General features: G+C 34.1%; 2 protein-coding genes across 6 annotated transcripts in view; both read left to right on the top strand.

Moving 5' to 3' along the window:
* The window catches only part of zfr2 (zinc finger RNA binding protein 2), a 24,649-nt gene extending 19,032 nt beyond the window's left edge, over positions 1-5,617 (top strand). For both annotated transcript variants that reach the window (XM_067396738.1, XM_067396739.1), the window contains exons 15-19: positions 19-104; positions 1,999-2,094; positions 2,182-2,293; positions 3,517-3,614; positions 3,696-5,617. In XM_067396738.1, the coding sequence (XP_067252839.1) occupies positions 19-104; positions 1,999-2,094; positions 2,182-2,293; positions 3,517-3,614; positions 3,696-3,869 (566 nt within the window). In that variant the 3' untranslated portion in view covers positions 3,870-5,617. The remainder of the gene's footprint in view (positions 1-18; positions 105-1,998; positions 2,095-2,181; positions 2,294-3,516; positions 3,615-3,695) is intronic.
* A 120-nt stretch (positions 5,618-5,737) lies between these two features.
* matk (megakaryocyte-associated tyrosine kinase) lies at positions 5,738-19,190 on the top strand. Of its 4 annotated transcripts, XM_067396745.1 has the most exons (14): positions 5,740-5,837; positions 6,604-6,670; positions 6,746-6,859; positions 8,163-8,278; positions 8,427-8,646; positions 11,270-11,363; positions 11,439-11,504; positions 12,556-12,655; positions 12,730-12,814; positions 12,903-12,976; positions 14,103-14,298; positions 14,471-14,557; positions 14,642-14,850; positions 19,140-19,190. In XM_067396745.1, exons 2-13 carry the CDS (start codon positions 6,662-6,664, stop codon positions 14,819-14,821), a joined length of 1,341 nt encoding a protein of 446 aa, XP_067252846.1. In that variant the 5' UTR covers positions 5,740-5,837; positions 6,604-6,661; the 3' UTR covers positions 14,822-14,850; positions 19,140-19,190. The 4 variants fall into 4 exon arrangements, with proteins under 4 accessions (XP_067252848.1, XP_067252846.1, XP_067252845.1 ...); XM_067396747.1 differs by lacking the exon at positions 19,140-19,190 and having other exon boundaries at positions 5,738-5,837; positions 6,749-6,859; positions 14,642-16,565; XM_067396744.1 differs by lacking the exon at positions 19,140-19,190 and having other exon boundaries at positions 5,741-5,837; positions 14,642-16,565.
* Positions 19,191-20,880: the final 1,690 nt, after the last annotated feature.

Consider the following 20,880-nt stretch of genomic DNA (forward strand, 5'->3'; position numbering starts at 1 on the left):
CTACGTGTGTCCTTGCAGTGTCAGAGAAAGACCCTCCGGATGTCCTCAACAGGATCAAGTGCCTTGAGTATTTAGCGGCTCTGCGACATGCTAAATGGTTTCAGGTAAAAAAGGGCTTTATGATTTAGGATAGGTTTGAATTGTACTTAATATTTTGGGCAGTACACATAATCATAACTACGGAAGAGGATTAGGGCCATGCAATAATAAAAAATAAAACCATCTCGAGATTAAAGTTGTTAAATTTCGTGAAAAAACTTGTTAAATTACGAGAAAAAAACTCGCTAAATTTCGAGGAAAAAAATCATTAAATTACGAGAAAAAGGTCATTAAATTACGACAACAAATTAGTTAAATGAGAAAAATGTTGTTAAATTCCGAAAAAAAAGTGGAGATAAAATGTTGAGAATAAACTCGTTAAATTACGAGAAAAAAGTCGAGATAAAATGTTGAGAATATGTTGGGAGTTTTTTCCTCATAACTTAACAAATTTGTTCTTGTAATTTAATGACTTTTTTCTCATAATTTAATGACTTCATTCTCAACATTTTATTTTGACTTTTTTCTCGAAATTTAACAACTTTAATCTCGAGATGGTTTTAATTTTTTATTATTGCTTGGCCCTAATCCTCTTCTGTACATAACCTTGCGATTAATGTCAGAGAAACTCTGATATTTTGCTACACTACAGACTTCTCATAATAAACTTGCATTGTAAAAAATCTTTCTGAAAAAGTAATAATTACTCTAAGTTACTAGCAAAAAGTAGCTAAATAGAGTATATTTTTTTGCGTTACGAATTCTCGTTATTTCCACAAGGGACGCTAGTGTAGGTCAGCCTAAACTAGTTTTCTTATACAGTAAGTTTTCTCTCTTAGTTCACCTAAAAATTAAAATTCTGTCATTTATTACTCACCCTCATGCCGTTCCACACCCGTAAGAACTTCGTTCATCTTCCGAACACAAATGAAGATATTTTTGATGAAATCCGATGGCTCAGTGAGGCCTCTATTAAGAGCAAAGCCACCGAACCTCTCAAGATCCATAAAGGTACTAAAAACATATTAAAAACAGTTCATGTGACTACAATGGTTCAACCTTAATATTATAAAGCGACGAGAATACTTTATGTGCTCCAAAAAAACTAAATAACGACTTTAACAGTATCTCATGATGGCTGATTTTAAAACATTGCTTCTGAGCTTTACAAATCTTTTGCTTCGAATCAGTGATTCAGATCTCCTATCAAACGGCCAAACTGCTGAAATCATGTGACTTTGGCGCCACGAACCACTGATTCGATTCAATACGAGCAGTGTTTTGAAATCAGCCATCACTAGATATTGTTGAAAAGTCATTATTTTGTTTTTTTTGGTGCAGAAAAAGTATTCTCATCGCTTTATAATATTAAGGTTGAACCACTGTACTCATATGAAATGTTAAATATGTTTTTTGTAACTTTATGGACCTTGAGAGTTTCAGTGTCTTTGCTCTCAATGGAGGCTTCACTGACATTAACGAATGACTTACGGGTGTAGAACGACATGAGGGTGAGCTGGTTAAGTGAACTTACCCTATAAGTTGACGACTATCATGGTGGAACAACAATTTGAAAGGAATATTGCGATGCGTTTGGAATTCTCGTTATTTCCAATACGCTATAGTGTATGTTAGCCTAAAATAGTTTTCTTTTACAGTCCGTTTTCTATCTCTGGCTGACTGTGGTCATAGCAGAACAACAATTTGAAGATAATCTTGCAGGACTAGTTAGTTAATTTTACTGTTAACATGTTTGCTAGCTAGTTACCTGAATAGTAAGTAATCGTTAAGTATTTTCTGTTCGCTTACAAGTGTCTAATACTTTGAGTGAAAGGTCAGAAAAATACTTTGTTCAGAACAATGTAATTTTATTAGCATTTAAGCATTATCACTTGCATTTATATCCACTGAAATGAGGCTGTTAATTATGATTGTTGCGTATTAATGATTTATCCACAGGCTCGGGCAAACGGGCTTCAGTCTTGCGTCATCATTATCCGGGTTTTGCGGGACCTGTGTCAGCGTGTACCTACCTGGGGCAAGATGCCCGACTGGGTCAGTTAGCTTTGTTTGCTAACCGTGATTTTAGCTTTAGATGATAATAGTCGTATTAACCAATGTGTTGATTTTTCTTTTGCCAAGGCTATGGAGCTGCTTGTGGAAAAGGCCATTAGCAGCGCATCTGGCCCCCTCAGTCCCGGAGAAGCTCTGCGGAGGGTCCTCGAATGCATCGCCACCGGGATTCTCCTGCCAGGTAGATGTTATTTTATTAATATTTATATGCTGTTGTAGTATTTATTAATATTTTAAATTAGCTTTATTAGTTTTATTTTTTCCATTTTCATTTAATTTTTAGTAATTCTGTCATCTGCTTTTGTCATTTTTATTAGTTTTTGTAAAAAATTTACCATTATTTTTATTTGTTTTTTTATTTTAGTATTCAGCTTAAACTTATTTTGTTTCGGTTAGTTGCCAAAAGTTTTCCAAGTTTAAGTTTTGGTCAAATATTGATTTTGGTTAGGCAGCACTAATGCTGCGTTCATACCGAACGTGTCTGGGGCGTCAAATTCGCGCCAGATGCGTCAAGTTGGACGCTTGAACACTTTGAAGTCAGACGCGTGTAAAATTCGCTCAAAGTGTGTTTAGATGCGAATTCGCCGCATGGGAGGGGCTTCCATCTCTTTCTGCACAGATCCTCTGAATAAACACATCATCTTGTCAGTTGGAAACTAGTAGCGCTAATTTAACTTGGCCAGCCGGCGATTGCTAGCGAGCAGGTGGGCTATGATCAACGGCTAAAATCATGCAAAGCGTTTTACAACTAACCAGATTGTCCGATTTCTTTGCTTATCCTCTTCCAGGCAAGGTTTTTTTTATTTCTGGCTCTATAAAAATATGATGACACATCATGGAGCTCAGGGTGGCCACACAGAGACTATTATCTTTGTTCTGGTCTCCACCACTGATCACGTCTTAAACAAGTTACCAAAGCAGAGTTCCTGATTAGTTAATGCGCCGCGAATTTACGCCAAAGTTCAGATTTTTCAACTAGGGCGTCAGGCACGTGAACGCTCAATTCGCGGCGCGCCATTCATGCCTCAACGGCCGATTCGCGCCACGCTATACGCTTGATTCGCGCCACAGGATGACTAGACGCGTGTTTACATTGACTTAACATGTAAATCAGACGCCCCAGTTCGGTGTGAACGCAGCATTAGAATTTCATTTAAGTTTTACGCGTTTTTCATCTGATTATTTATTTAATTTAGTTGCCAAGGAAACAGTAAAGATTTGTTTACGTTTTCTAAGTTTAAGTTTTTCATCTAATTTTTATTTTATTTCATTTCAGCTTTCTTTGAATTTTTGGCAACAATTTGTAATATTTTTAATTTTAGTTAATAATAACAGTGGGTAAGATACAGTAGTTGCCTTTTTTTTTGTTTACACTTGGGTCTTTAAATTTTCTTCAACCTTCAGATGGTCCAGGTCTTCTCGACCCCTGTGAGAAAGGTCAAACGGATGCTCTAGGAAGCATGTCAAAACAAGCTCGGGAAGACGTGACCGCTAGTGCACAGGTACTAAATGGCTCTGACTTGCCAAAATTTCTATTTACTTTATTGTAGCTATTCTGAAAGCGATGTCTCTTTGTATTTCAGCACGCACTACGACTGCTGGCTTTCCGTCAGATCCATAAAGTTCTCGGCATGGGCTCCTTGCCAGCATCCAAAGCTGGAGCTCGTAACCGCAAGAGGCGACGAGACGGCAGTGACACCGGGGAGGGAGAAGCCAACGAAAAGAAGGATAAGAAAGATGATTCTCAAGATCCTTGAGATGTCTGTGTAATCTTCTCAACCTGTTATGTCCTTTTAAAATGTATAAATATCACTCAAAGAGGAAAAAATAACACTTGATCGTTCCGTTTTTTTTCAAAAGGACAAGGAATGGAAAAAACTTAGTCGTTCCCCTTTTAATGATGTAATATGTCTTTCTATTACATCTGAGCTGAAAATAGGCCGAAATGCTCATGAAGTTTAAATGCAGTGTATCAGATGATGACTGAACGTCGCTACTGATCAGCGACCCACATATAATATAAACAGTTACTGAACGTCACATTAGATCTATTAGGCACTTTCACATGTTAATGGCACTTAATTAATTAAAAGCTTTAATCATCCTGACACAGGCCAGTCTTTTTTTATGTTTACATAAAATATATAGTGGGGCCCAAAAGTCTGAGACCACACTGAGATTTTTATTTTCCACACATTTAAACATGAAAATTAAAACGAGTTTTATGATTTTGAAAAATGTAAAACAATTATTTAAACAAAATAAGAAATATTTCAGATCAGAGGTGGCGCCAGCGCTGGGCTTCATTGAGTTGTTTTCATGCATTTATCGGATTTGTACTCTTTTGAATGTTAGCTCGCTTCTCGCTTTCAAATTCGCTCACATTCAGCAGGGAGCAAGGTAGGGGGCGCCACGGTAACTCGTTTTGGGGGGGGCATGGCCTGCTAATGCCCCCGCTTGGCGCCGGGCCAGCTTCAGATTCTACACTGTTTCTCGCTAACTAATGAAATGAAGGCAAATTAATAACATTGAATATGTAAGCAGATGGTCAGTTACGCAAATTGTTATGCAGAGAATCTAATTTAATTTAATTTAAAAAAGAAATGGGGGTGTAAAAGTCTCAGACATTTGGATCCCACTGTATATAAAAAAATATTTAGACATATTTATACATATAAATAAGTTATATTCTATATAATATTATTATAATGTATTATATAATAATATTATGTATGATGTTAATGCAAAGAAATTAGTTTCTCTACTGTGTATCTTCAAAAGAATTAAGTTTTTGAATTAAGCAGTTAGTAGTATTCACTAATAAGCTGTTAAAAGCGACACGATTCAGCTTTGTGTGGTTGTTTATTAACCCGACACTGGATTTATACACGTTTAAGTATCAGATCTGTAAGCGCTGGAGGACAAAAATAAATCATGTGGTGCGCAAAAATAGACTCATTGCTTCTCTGCTATCATTATTTTTATTTGCATACTGAATAATCGCTCATTTCACAGTGAAAAGCTGGCGTTTCGACAGGGTATCGAACTGTTGTTCTCTAGCGAACAACGTGATTAAACAACGTAGAGTCTGTGGTTCTTCACACGTGCCTGCGGTAAAGATTTAAAGTACTTGAAATGTGAACGAGGAGGTGAATTTCCGGTTCTTCATATTGCAATATAATATAATGTAATACCTCTCTATTCTTAACGTTTTTTATATAAAAGAGTAAAATCTAACGAGAGATGCGCACTCTTGTGCGGTTTGCTAGAAAGATTGCTATTAGTACAATGAATTGATTATTCATATCGCCTGAATTACGTTCTGCCACTTGTTTTATGTATAATGCAATCATTTCCCAGCATTTTTAAATGTTCCTGCTGAGTGTTTGTTCTTGTTTTGTAGGACTGTGAAAAATTATAGTGTGATCTTTCATTTGGAATATATGTGTAGTGCTGCTTAACTAAATAAACAGAAAAATGATCAGACTACCTGGCTCATCTGTGTCTGTTTGGCTCGAGTGAAGCAGTCAGCTGTTTTTTTTTTTTTTGCATTATATTTTTGCCATCATGTATGGTCATAAATGGGGTGGAAAAACACGTCAGAGCCGCGACATGCATATCAGGAGGAAGTGAGTGTGTGTAATAAGCTCTGATGAGTGTAGAACCACTCACATCTACTACAGACACCAGCAACACTCTTGTGATACCCAAACCAAGTCCTACTGGTGAGTGAAATGAAACTTGAAAACATCAAGAATATATTTTTAATTGGTTATAATTTTATACAGCACTGTTATGGGGTTTAGAAATATTTCTATTGACGTTTTTATGAAATATATTTTGTGCATTTAAGTATTTTAACTACCTTTTGGCTTTTTAAAGTTGTGGTCAATTCAGTTTAGCTTTTTTTAACATTCGCATCGCATTTTAGCCTCTTTTGCATTTTTTTTTTTTTTATACATTTAATGTTTTGGGGCATTCTTTTCTGCAGCTAAGTGGTGTTTTTATGTTTTTAATATATATTTTGGGGACTTTTCACATCTTATTGAGTATTTTAACCATTTTAAATAATCTTTTAGCTTTTTTTTGCAGTCAGGGTGTCATGCTGTGCTAAGTAGTTATTGTGTGTTGGCCTATTGTGGTTTGGTTTGAGCTATTTTGATCACCTTTATAGCTTTTTGGTTTTATTTTTAAAATGTGGTGACAAGTTGGGACTTTTTTTTATTAACGTTAGTTTTTATTAATGTGTAAAGATTCATTAACAAAAAAATTTTTCTACCATTTTTAATCACTTTTAGCAGTGACAAATGTGTAAATGTATTATTCAATTTAATGTGCATCGAGTTTTGTAAATTAACTTTTGGGACATTTATACTTTTTTGCAATTTATTTTTGTGCCTGTGTGGTGTGAAGTTCATTTTTAGCATCTCGATAGACTGCTGTAACATGATGAAAGTACGTCAGCGCCATCTTATTCGCTTTTTACCTCAGTCTTCTCGAACAGATTCAAGTTCCGAAGAGCTGCTGATCTTCGGTGCTCTGTAAAAACATGGCCATGGTAAGCGAGATTTTTTTTTAAATGTTAACCAACACCTCAATGTTCTCACCTCACGTCTGTCATTGCTTATTCTAGAAGAACTGGACGGCAGGTACGCAGTGCGTCGCCAAAAAGGAGAACCGCAAACCTAAAGCTGGGGAAATACTGTATCACAAAGGCGACATCTTGACTCTCGTGGGGCCTGGAACGGTAAAATAAGCAGCTTTTTTCTAACGTTTCAATAATCGATATAATTCTATGAGAATATGGAAGTCTAAAACATAACGATACCGACACAGAGGGGATGAAATCACTTTAAAAAAATTTTTTTTAAAGCTGATTAACGAAAAAAATTTTTTTTACAGCCAATCAGAATCCACTTGACTTTAAAGAGCGCGAACATTTAAAGAGGCGGCGTCAAATGGCGCGCTTGATAAACACAACCGTTGGTGTGGACGCTAGTTCTTGGTGTTAAAGTGATAGTTCACCTAAAAAATGAAAATTCTGTCATCATTTACTCCCCCTCAAGTTGTTCCAAACCTAGTATGAATTTCTTTCTTCTGCTGGATACAAAAGAAGATATTTTGAAGAATGTTAGTAAACAAACATTGGACTCCATTGACTTCCATAGTATCCCCCCCCCACAACAACAAAAAAAAAAAAAATAAGTCAATGGGGCCTATTTACTATCCTATTAAAGCATTAGTTCACTTTTTTAAATAAAGTTTTCCTGATAATTTACTCACCCCCATGTCATCCAAGTTGTTCATGTCTTTCTTTCTTCAGTTGAAAAGAAATTAAGGTTTTTGATGAAAACATTCCAGGATTATTCTCCTTATAGTGGACTTCAATGGAGCCCAAACGGTTGAAGGTCAAAATTACAGTTTCAGTGCAGCTTCAAAGAGCTTTAAAAGATACCAGACGAGGAATAAGGGTCTTATCTAGCAAAACGAATGGTCATTTTCTAAAAAATGTAAATGTATATGCTTTATAAACACAAATGATCGCCTTGTTCCAAGTGCTTCTTTCGTATTCTTCAAAAAGCTTACGCTGTATGTCCTACGCATTCCCTATTCTACTTACGGAAAAAATGAAACTGCCACAGCGTTTGTTCCGTAAGTAGAATAGGGAAGGCGTAGGACATACAGCGTAAGCTTTTTGAAGAATACAAAAGTGCAGTTTTGGTGGAAACACTTGGAAGGCGATCATTTGTGTTTATAAAGCATATACAATTAAATTTTTTAGAAAATGACCAATCGTTTCACTAGATAAGACCCTTATTCCTCGTCTGGTATCGTTTAAAGCCCTTTGAAGCTGCACTGAAAGTGTAATTTTGGAGGCCATTGAAGTCCACTATAAGGGTTATTCCTGTAATGTTTTCATCAAAAACCTTAATTTCTTTTCAACTGAAGAAAGATGGACATGAACATCTTGGATGACATGGGGGTGAGTAAATTTTATTTGAAAGTGGACTAATCCTTTAACAGACCTTTTCACTAAAATATGTTTTCAGAGAAAAGGAGAATACAGAGCCAGACATAACACAACAGGAGATGAAGGGCTGGTTTCGGGTTCAAACTTCAGAGAAAGGGAAGCACTCTGTATAGACCCAAAATTGAGCCTTATGCCGTAAGTGACCGACATATGAATTACTATGAGGAACAAGCTCATAAAGTTATTGTTGTTACATTACAAACAGAAAGGATGTGGTTGGTGTTAGCTGGGCTGAAATTAGGTCATGTACACTTCACAATGTCTTCTCTGATGTTCTTTGCAGATGGTTTCACGGCAAGATATCAGGACTGCAAGCCGTCTGCAAACTCAAGCCCATGGACGACGGGCTTTTCTTGGTGCGAGAGTCCGTTCGGCACCCCGGCGATTTTGTGCTGTGCGTCTGCTTTCACCAGAAGGTCTTCCACTACCGGGTCATCTTCCAAAACAACAAACTGACCATCGACAACAAGGAGTTCTTCTACAACCTCATTGACATGATAGAGGTACGTCAAGTGGCCATTTTTAGCCTGCATTTCTTCATTTATCTCGGTTTCCAGTGACACATCTGCGCTGCTGGTGTCCTGTGGTTTTGAAGGGGAAACAACACTAGGGTACTTGCCTGTGGTCATAGTCAGATGTTTTCAAGACTTTTTGGGGACTTTTTAAGGCTGTGTGATGTTGCATTTATTGTAATTGTTTATTATTATTATTATTATTGGGTCATACTTTACATTTCAGAATGATTTTTTTGTTTTGCCAGTTTTCATTTTTTTCCCCCTTTTTTAACAGTCAAGAAGTGATGCAGTGTGGCAACATATTTTATTTAATGTATTGAGGGTTTTTATTATTTTTGATCAGATTATTATTATTGTCAATTTATTATTTTTAAATAATTTTGTTTTTTCAGGTAATTTTCAGTTTTATTTCAGTTTTTTGGCCATTTACACCATTTATTTCCAACTTTTAGTTTTTCTGCAGTTAAAACGTCATGCTGTGTGTAGCAAATTAGCTCAAAGGGGAAATATTAATAATTATCATAACTTATTATGATTATTAATTCTGAGTATTTGAATCAGTTAATCAGATTAACTTGATGTAGCTACATTAAAATTACAATTAATCAATCAGTTTCATTCTGTGATCACTCAGTATTGATTACAATTAATTGTAAGAGAAGGGTGTGTTTCCTAGCATTTACAGCACTTAGAGCTGGTAGCAAAATCTAAATAATTTAAGAGGCAATTTATTGCAGACAAGGAATCATAAAACACAAGTTGTATTAACTAAATCATGAACACATAACTAAACTAACAAACATATACATACACACAAGTCACACGTACATGGGTAAAATGATAAATGATACAGTAAGCCAAAGTGGGAACAGGAAAAGTCAATTGACCCTTCGCCGGGAGATTGATTGACAAGCGATCTAACCAATCATAATGCCGAATCCGCCATTTTGTCCGACAAAGCAGTCAGGAGTTAGAAGATTAACCTCGGTGGACTTGAACTTGAAAAATGGTGTGTACTGACGTCTTTCCGCGTTTGAAACAACATTCCTTCTGATGTTCATTCATGTTTACTTGATGCTATAAATGAACTAGTAGGAAGAGATGATCGGTTCACGAGCCGCTTGAGCTGAGGCACTACAGCAATCTGTCACGACACATTAAAGAACCACAAAACATTTTTTATTGTTTGAATTTCTTAAAAAAATTACACAATTTGAAAGCTGGGACTTTAATATCATAAGTAACCTGCTCTGTCTTGTTTGTCGACGTGTTGTCAGTGTCCTCTTTGCTCTGGGATGTATTTTTCACTCTGTGTGGCATGACAGCGCCACGGCTTGTCGGACAAAGCAACAGTAACTAAGGGGGGCGGGTCTTTGCGAAGGTTCAATTAAACAAGGTGGAAGGACCATCAGTGTTCTCAGTAATAAAGCACTTTTGCTAACAATGGTGGTTCACAAATTAATACTAAATCGCTGTTTAGTGTTCAAATGTGTGATATGGGGTTGACCTGACCAATGAGAAAGTTGAATTTCCAAGTGGCAGAACCCCTCTGTGAGGTCTTATTACGAGCCATTGTTTTGAGCATGCTTGAGTTGTTGAAGAAGAAACTATTAAAGATTCTTGTAATACTAATGTGTCACAGAGTTAGCAACATGTAACACAAATTACCAAATTGGAAACGAAAGTTGCTGTCCATCGATATCAAACATGTAACCCATATGATTTTAGTTAATCCTACAGTAGTATGCAACTCTGAAACATTAATACAAAGAAGTTCAAAAGAGAGAATTAATACATGGGCCAAAACCTATAAAAGGAAAATCATGAGAGAGTAAAATTGGATACATGTTTATACATTTCTCACATGGTTATATATAGAATATATAGGAGTGAATGGGTTTATTTGTCCTTCTTTAGAAAGAATCAAGTCAGAGTCTCTACAAAATTCTTTCTGATCGTAAAAACCTTATCAGATGGTCCATAGTAACCGAGGCCCTTGCCCCACAGAGTGTTTTAAGGATTATTTGTTAAATAGGACAAATTATTGTGTCTGATTTGTCTCAGTCGTTACAGGTGTAAACAATTAGTATTTTATATAATATGCATATTAAGGGATTTTAAAATTATTTTATTTTGGCTATTTTTCATCACCTTGTAGCTTTTTTAAAATAGATTTTATTGTAAAATTCCTTTTTTTTTCCCCCCCAGTCATTTTTATTGTAATGTTTTATTTCAGTTTTATTTAATTTTAAGTCACACACATTTTTGGGATGTTTTTCACTTTCACATCGGCATTTTCTTTTTCAACATTTTAATCACCTTTTGTGGTGCAACAAATATTCGATATTCAAACATTGAGTTTGTAACATTTTTTTAGGCCATTTTTCCTTCTTTTTTATTAGTGTCATTTTCACCATCTCTGATCACCTTTTGTGGTGTGACCAATTATTATTATATAATATTCAAACATATTGACTTTGTAGCATTTATTTTTAGGCCATTTTTTGAGTGGCTATGTGGTGTTACATGAATTTTTTTATTTTTTGCAACATGATTTAGAAGAAGTATTGCATCATACACTGATTTAACAACGCTGTGTTCGTTGTCGCAGTTTTACAGCAGAAATCGAGGCGCCATTGCTACTGTTCTGCTGAAACCCAAGAAGAAGGAAGGAACTAAATCTGCCGAGACGAAGCTGTTGAAATGTAAGAGTTAATGCAATAGAGGTCCAGAAATCCTTGAAGATTGATTAATGCAGGAAATCTCGCTCTGTTTCGCAGCTGGCTGGCTTCTGGATCTCTCGAAGTTGACGTTAGGAGAGGTCATCGGAGAGGGCGAGTTCGGTGGTACGCTTTTCTTCTGTTTTTACACGTATTTCTCCCAGAGAAACACTAGAGAGCAGCATTTGAAAAAGACATGGGCTGGGATTGGGAATAGAGCACTAACACACTGCACACTAACTGGAAAGCTTAAAATTTAAGTAGTATGTTATGCAACAGTATTCTACTGTATGTCACATGACCTCATTATGTTGTGTTAAAATCAGTGCGTGGTGTCCAGTTAGCATCTCAGGAATAAATATGGTTATTTTTTATTTCCTAAATATGATCATTTTTGTGGAAAATGTTGCAGTGCAATCCAATGAGTCCAAAAAACATATCTGAGGTTGATTTTACTTACAGTACATTCATAAACTGGAAATATAAAAATTATAAATTATAAAATATTAATATATAAATTACACTCTATAAACACCTTTCCAATATTTAACATTTTGAATGTATTATATTATATTTTTTAGATATAATTAATATATATATGTGTGTATATATATATATATATGTGTGTATATATATATATATATATATATATATATATATATATATATATATATATATATATATATATATATATATATATATATATAATTGTAATTATTGTACAGTTAATATGTAGTTCATAGTTATTGATACTTGATAAATTACATTAATATATGTATATCTGTATTATAAATTTAATATATCTTAAATGTGTAAAAAATAATGTAATTTAAATGATTAATAAATATACAATAGATGTTATATATATATACACACACACACACACACTCATATATATATTGTACTTTTTATATTTTTATTATTACTGATATATGTTACATTTATAATATATATATATATATATATATATATATATATATATATATATATATATATATATATATATAAAATATATATAGTATTTTCTTTCCATTTAAATAAAAACGACAAAAGCATCAGCTGTACTACAGTTGTTTAGATGATATATTGATATACACATGCAAATCATATAAACATGGTGGTTGAAAATGTATTTAGTTTCATTGGTTCAGCTAATGTGACGCTCATGATATTTCAGCCGTGTTCGAGGGCGAATACGCAGGTCAGAGAGTCGCTGTGAAGAACATCAAATGTGACGTAACCGCTCAGGCCTTCCTCGAAGAGACATCGGTCATGACGTAAGAGCATTTCCTCGCCCGTCACCTCCTGTATGTCTATAACATATACACAAATATAAAATCCTCTTCTCCAGAAATCTCCATCATAAGAATCTGGTGCAGTTATTAGGGGTGATTCTTCACAACGGACTTCACATCGTCACAGAGTTAATGACGAAGGTACAGCTGTGTTTGTGTGTCAGAAGAGTGTCATTTGTCCTGGAGTAAATGAGTATGTGTGTGTTCTGATGATTGTGTGTCGTAACAGGGCAATCTGGTGAATTTCCTCCGCACACGAGGACGCTTCGCCGTCAGTGAGACTCAGCTGCTGCGCTTCGCACTGTAAGAGGTCACAACAGTACACTCACTTCAGATAAAACATTCACTTTCAATGCAGTAAATCAATGCAACCTTTAAATATAGAAAGAGAAATAAGAAAATACATTCTGCATAAAGAAAATCAAAATTATTTATTTTTTTAAACACATTAAACACATTTTTTTCCTCAATTCTCATCACCAAAATGCAAATATTATTTAAAAGTACATTATTTTGATTTAAGTATCATTGAGAAGAGTTATCACTTAAAAAAGTCAATTTAAGAAAAATGCCCAGACACACAGGATTATTATTATTGTTATTATTGTTAATATAATTATTGTTGTTTTGCATTATGGTAATTAGAATGATTTTATATGGGGGGAAAAGGCTTAATTTTGCTATTTTGGTGTTATGTTAGTAAACATTATTTTATTATTTATTGATTTATTTTCCATGTATTATTATTATTATTATTGTTTTTTGTATTAATTTTGTATTTATAGCCTTTTTTGTTATGTTGTGCTATTTTGGGGATTTTATTTATTAATTTTTTTTATTTTGTTCATTTATTTTCTATTTATTATTATTATTTTGTATTAATGTATTGAGAATTGCCTTTATTTCCTTATTTTGTACTATTTTTTTGGTATTATGGCGGTAAGAATTAAGTAATTTTTTATTTTAAAAAGGCTTAATTTTATTATTTATTTTTCATTTATTAAAGTTATTTTGTATTATGTTATAAGAATTTTATTTTTATTTTTTAAAAGTGCTATTTTTTGGTAATATGATATTAAGAATATTTTATTTTTTATTCAAATAGGTTTTATTTATAATTTTGTATTAAGTTAATGAGAATTATTATATTTTTATTTTTTAAAAAGTTACTTTTTTCTTATTTTGTGCAGTTTTTGGTATTATGGTAGTGAGAATTATTTTTACTTATTAAAAAAAACTTAGAATAACATTTTATTTATTTATTTATTTATTTATTTATTTCTAAAACTAAATGAACGTGTTTACATGCAATTCTCCTATAGTCTCATGTGATTTTTATGTAAAAGCATTAGAAATGTAACGTATAGAAATTAGCTTATTTAAAGCATGTGAATCCGTGACGGAGGTTTTGTTTCTGTGGTTTTCTCAGAGATGTTTGTGAAGGTATGGAGCACCTGGAGTCAAAGAAGCTCCTGCACCGAGACCTCGCCGGACGCAACATCCTCGTGTCGGAGGACGGCGTCGCCAAAATCAGCGATTTCGGACTGGCCAAGGTCAGTTCAACAGCAACCGACAACTCAAAGTTACCCATCAAGTGGACGGCACCCGAAGCCCTGAAGAGCAAGGTGAGAGGAGCTGGATGAAATATTGATGTTATTCTCTATATCAGGGTCACAGTTTCTGAATGTAAACAACAGCAATGGAGAATATGAGGAAAATAATGAACATTCGAGCATGAAAACCTGTTCTAGTAGAGCTCGCCTTTACACCTGACCTGGCTTTGCTCTGTTCCTGTAGAAGTTCTCCACTCAGTCAGACGTGTGGAGTTATGGAGTGCTGCTGTGGGAGATCTTCTCCTTCGGCCGGCAGCCGTATCCCAAGATGGTGCGTTTCTTTCCCTCTCACTATAAAGATATTTCGCCGCCACCTTCATTAGAGTTTGATCGTGTGTTGTGGTTTCTGTGGCAGACGGTGAGTGATGTGAGGGAGCGCGTGGATCAGGGATACCGCATGGAGCCGCCGGACGAATGTCCTCCTGACGTCTACGCCATCATGATGTCCTGCTGGGAGACGGACCCCAAGAAGAGACCGTCCTTCCACAAACTCAGGGACAGACTGGAGAAAGAGCTGAGCAAACACCACACCTGATGTTCATCACCTCTTCACATGTGTATAATGTAGATTTTATTTATTATTGATCACACTTTATATTGATTGGGTGAGGCATTTCACCTTGACATCATAAGATGAACTAAACTTTTGCAGTTTTTCTCTCCATTGTATTTGCATGACAGTGAAAAACATTTTAAGTCCGTCCTTGGAAGTTATAGTTAATTATTCTCAAAAGCGGTTTCTATTAAAGTAATATTACTGATTTAGTTTTTTATATTTTTTTAGTTTTATTTTTTTTATTATTAATAGACTGTAATGCAGAATTTATTTGATTTAAAATAGTATAAAATAAATAGTACAGCAAATAATATCATGGTGTAAATGTTTAAAAAACAAATTACATATAAATTTAGTTATCCTCAGAAGTAGTCCTGTAATATTATTGATTTAGGTTTCTATATATATATATAATTTTTTTTTTTTTTTTTATAAATTATTGAATTATTAATACACTGTAAAACAGGCTAGATTACAGTTTTTTTAATGATTTTATTTTATTTAAATCAGTATAAAGTAAAACAGTACAGCAAATACTCCCGTTATGTAAATACATTACACAATTTAGCATTATCTTACATATAATTAATTCATTTTATTTTATTTTTATTTTTTTGGGTGGAAAATGTTCTTAATTATTCTTTAATGCCACATTGGTTTTAAAAAATATGTAATTATTTTTGCTTCTTAGAAGTGGTTCTTATTGCTCTAATATTTAGTTTTTTTTTAATATAAAGGTTTTAATATTTTTTTTTATTTTATACATTATTTGAATTATTAAAACACTGTAAAAACAACTGCATTTTTTCTTATTTTATTTTATTTAAATCAGTATAAAGTAAAGCAGTACAATAAATAATGCAAATAATCCCATTATGTAAAGACTTTATATAATTTAGCATTATTTTTCATAAACATTTTTTGATTTTTTTTTTTTTTTGTGGAAATGTTCTTAAATGTCATGAAAATAATGTCACAATGGTTTTAAAAATACGTTTTGGTTTTCAGTTAATTTTGGGGTGAAATAAGACTCACGTTTGAGCAGTGAAATGTATTATTCCTACACTGTAAAAAATTATTTTCATGATTTATCACATTTTTTCTTTTATCAAATCAACTTCAATAATTAATTTGGTTCAGATAACATCATATTTTGAGTTTCTGTTGATTAAACCAATCACCTTCCTTGGATTAAGTCGAATTTTCAATTTCAGTGAACTTTAAGGCAAAAAGATAACTTACTTTTTTAAGTTAAACCAACAATTCTTTTTTACAGTGTAGAAGATTTCCGTCCTCAATGAGGTCCTGTAGAAAAAGACTTTCTGCTCATGTATGTTCAATTCAGAAATGTATTTATTATTGTAAAAAAAGTAATAAAGACATCAGAAAATCAATATTTTCTTAAGGACGTCTTCTATTCCAATCTTTACAACAACAGTGCGTTTATTCGGGCACATTTTCTTTAGTGAAATAGCATGTCATGCCATTAATAAACTCAAAGGCTCATGGGAAATGATTTTGCATGTATTTTCACTGCATTGATTTTCAATCCAGATTAGGGCCTTTTTGCATCTGTTGACGATGAACGATGATTTGTGTCTGTAAACCCCGTGTTTATCTCTCACCCGTGAGACCGTCGGCAGATTGAATTTCCTCTTTATTCCGTTTTAAAATCCTCTAACAGGATGACGTGTAATTCTTAAAGATGATTTTAAAGGTCCTGCCGTCCTGTCGTTTATGTGAAAAGGGAGTTTAAAGTGCTCAAATCTGCTCTCATAACGTCAGATTGGGCTCAGTCCTGCTCACTCTATTAGAAGCACATCAAACTTTGTTGAATCTAGAGAAAAGACATCTTGTTTTCTAAGGGTGATTTCTGAGTGAGTCAGATGCACAAGGCAAAGTGGAAATGGTTGGAAAATGACGTTGAGATTTGCCTTATGTAGAAACTCTGTCACATGTGGTGTGAATCCCAGTTCTGACTGAATATAACTGAGCGTTGTCGCAAAAAATAGCCTTTTTTCCCCATAATCATAATACATACTGTCATAAGATAGTCAACTTTTTCTTTTCCTTTTAATGTTAACTGTCATAACTTCTACTTTATATCATAACTATTTATGACTTAAGCATATTTATTGTCATATTGTCATTTATCATAATTTACTTTGTCATAATTGTGACTCATAATTGACTTTTTATTTCCTAATTATAACTCATGATTTTCACTGTCAGTTCCTTATCTTTTAGTTTCAACTTTAAGTCAGTTTCATAATTGTTTAGTTTAATTGCCATATTGTCTCATCTCATATTTATAACTTTTTGTCATAATTTCTACTGTCAATTTTTTATATTTCAACTTCTCATAGTTTCAACATCATAATTTAAACTTTATCACATAATATATATATTTATCTCAAATTAACGGTCATCAGTTTGGCTGTCATTTTCATATCATCATTTCATTTTATCTCTTAATTTCAGCTTTTTATCAATTTCAACTTTAATTTCATCATTTTGACTCTCTCATAATTATGACTTTGTATGCCATAATTGTCTTCTCATAATTGCTTGTGTCATAAATGTGACTTAGTATGTCAATTTTTGACTTTTTATCTTATAATTACAGCTATGATTTTGACTGTCAATTTTTATCATAATTTCAGTTTATCTCTTAATTTTAACTTTATCAATTTCATCCTGTCATAATTTTGACTTTGTATGCCATAGTTTTTTCATAATTGTTTTATGTGTCAAAATTGGAACTTAATGTCTTTTTAATCACATAATTATAACTTTTTGTCCTAATTTCTACTTTTTAATTTTTTTTATATCTCAATTTCAATGTGTCATATTTTCAGCGTTATCTCATAAATGTCATAATTTGGACTTTATCTCATTCTCATAATTATATATTTTTTTGTCAATTTCAACATAATTTGGACTTTAATTGCCATAATTGTCATCACATATTTATAACTTTTTGTCATAACTTCTACTGTCAATTTTTTATATTATAATTTCAACTTCTCATAGTTTCAATTTGTCATAATTTCAACTTTATCACAATTTTTCAGATTAACTGTCATCATTTTAACTGTCATTTTCATATCATAATTTCATTTTATCTGTTACTTTCAACTTTATCAATTTCAACATTTGACTTATTTTGACTCTCTCATAATTATGAATTTATATGCCATAATTATGACTTGTCATAAATGTGACTTAGATAAAAAGTCAGAATTGACATACTAAGTTTTTTATCATAATTTAAAATTCTCTTAATTTTATCTGTCAATTTCATCTTGTCATATTTTTGACTTTGTATGCCATAGTCTTTTATGTGTCATAATTGTGACTTAGTATATCAACTGACTTTTTATGACATAATTATAACTTTGGCATCATTTTAATTTATATATATATATATATATATATATATATATATATATATATATATATATATATATATATATTATATTTTTATATAAATATCATAATTTCAACTTATTTCAACTTCAGCTTGTCATAATTTCAGCTTTATCTCATAAATATGTTATACATTTTTTTATCTCATTCTCATAACTTGTAAATTTCATTTATCTCATAATTTCAATTTTTCAATTTCGAAAATGCAAAGTTGAACTTAACTTTAGCTCCATGTTTTTAGAAAGCCGTCTTTTGCATATGGTCAAACACATCCATCTAGCGCATGTTTACATAAATGTGATGCAGTAGATTAAAAAAAACAAGAGTCGTTCATTTTGAGATTGTCCAATTATAAGGCAAGCATGACTGTTACTGTTCATCTTACTAAAAGATTAATTTTTGAGGTTTTCTAAGTAATAGTGAGACAATATTCAATGCAGAGCGACACTTTAAGAAAGCAAACATTAATAAATGGATCTAATTTAATTTTATTAAAGCAGCCACATCCCTGACTCTTGGCTGGTGTTTCCCTCTGCTGGTCTCCTCTAGTACTACACTGCAAAATATATATTGTAGTGTGTGTGTGTGAATGTATGTGTAAATGTATTTGACAACTCTGAAAACAAACACAACCTTAAAACACACCAGATGAATATCAGGAGGAGTAGTAAAGCCAATAACAATTTTTCAGTGAATAATGATTTATATTTGTCCCTCTTTATGATACTCAGAATGACTTGAGGGTTAGTAAGTGAAATCATTTTCTTTTTTCAGTGAAATACCCCTTTAAATTGCTCTTTAACAATGTCATACGTCTGTTTTAAGTGTTTGTCTATACATTCACCCTGCTCTAATCTCTCTCTCACAGTCATGGAAAGATTTCCCCAGTGATGTCAGAGTGGGAGGAGCCTGTGGACCCTTATAGAATAAGGTGGGTGGAGAAGATCTGTTTGACTGACAGGTGAGGCATCAAATCAGCCGATTAAAGGTGTAAGTACGTCAGCGACTCCCGAGGAATATCCGCTTTAACAATGTTAAGAGTATCAGATTAAGTGTTAAGGAGGAAAGTTTAACCTTGTTCTTCCTGGGCTGTGAAGAGGCTCTAGATAGCAGGAGCACGTAAACTGTCTTTTGATCCTGCAGGGTGAACTGAGGCCAAAAACACACATTAAGGACATAAAACGGTCACTGACACAGCAGAAACCTCTGAGATCTGTTAAAAAGACATTAATAATCAACAGTGTTACAAACAAAAACATCATTTTTATATTTTCTAATTGCGTGTGACATTTAACTATGCAAAACATGTTTTTTTTTTTTAAATTAGTGATGTTTTTTTGGCATGTCACTATGTGGTTGCAATGCATTTGCTGAGGTATTTTATTTTTAGCATGTTGCTATAGTTACTAAGGTGCTCATGGTGTTTTCAGTATGTTACTATACAGATCTGAGGAATCCTTCATGTTTGGAGCACAGATGTCTGGATGAATTACACAGCAAAAGTTAGTGCTTAGTGTGAAGGGTTTGATGAGATCACTAGTGATGAGATCACTTATATTAACTATAAACACTCGACGAAAGCAGACTGCAGGGTTGGCTCACGTCTGCAGCATCTGTGTCCAAAGTTGGCCTGACACACCAAACCAACACTAGACAGCTGACGGCCAAGTAGCATGTCAGTTCTGCGCCTGCGTGAGATGAAATGCCTTTCCGAACCAGCAGGTGGCAGTATCCGAACAGCCAATCAGAATGATTAGATGGCCCGACAGACCGACAAGCTCCGACGCCGATTCAACATTTAGAATTGGCCGAAAAAAAGGCGACGAGGACCAACTTCAGTCGATGGTGCGGAACACACCGAGAAAACTTAGTCGGCCGACGAAGAAAAACTGCCAGATGGCCGACCGTCGGCTTGATGTGTTCCTGCCTTAAAGGCTGCAACCTCTAGCATCAGTCACTAGAGCATCTCTTGAGATCAGGGGAGTGAGGTTTTATGCATAGCACTTACTAGCCTATGACTGTTACACCCCCCTCCCCCCAAACCTCACTCCCATCTGGGTCACGGCACCAATGTAGCCCCTCTAGTTCACACCTGCCTGCTCCAAGTCGGATGCGAACCTGGGCCCGTCCACATGGGAATCGGGCACTCTAACAAGGAGGCTAAAAGCCGGAACACACCAAGCCGACACCGAGGAACTAGTGGTGACGAAAGCAGACTGCAGGGTTGGCTCACGTTGGCAGCATCTGTGTCCAAAGTTGGCCTGACACACCAAACCAACGCTAGACAGCCGACGGCCAAGTAGCATGTCAGTTCTGCGCCTGCGTGAGATGAAATGCCTTTCCGAACCAGCAGGTGGCAGTATCCAAACAGCCAATCAGAATGATTTTTTTTTTTTTATGCATTTGGCAGACGCTTTTATCCAAAGCGACTTACATTGCATTATACTATACATTTGTATCTGAGTGTGCAATCCCTGGGATCGAACCCATGACCTTGGCATTGCTAGTGCCATGCTCTAACCACTGAGCTACAGGAAAGCTATGATCAGATGGCCCGACGGACCGACAAGCTCCGACGCCGATTCAACATTTAGAATTGGCCGAAAAAA

The sequence above is a fragment of the Chanodichthys erythropterus genome, chromosome 10 (assembly GCF_024489055.1).
Source record: "Chanodichthys erythropterus isolate Z2021 chromosome 10, ASM2448905v1, whole genome shotgun sequence".
Taxonomy (NCBI): Eukaryota; Metazoa; Chordata; class Actinopteri; order Cypriniformes; family Xenocyprididae; genus Chanodichthys; species Chanodichthys erythropterus.

Excerpts from the sequence above, each read along its gene's own strand:
- matk (XM_067396745.1), top strand. Across the intron at positions 6,860-8,162 it reads CTCTCGTGGGGCCTGGAACG|AGAAAAGGAGAATACAGAGC; the intron begins GTAAAATAAGCA and ends ATATGTTTTCAG. Across the intron at positions 12,815-12,902 it reads TCACAGAGTTAATGACGAAG|GGCAATCTGGTGAATTTCCT; the intron begins GTACAGCTGTGT and ends GTGTCGTAACAG.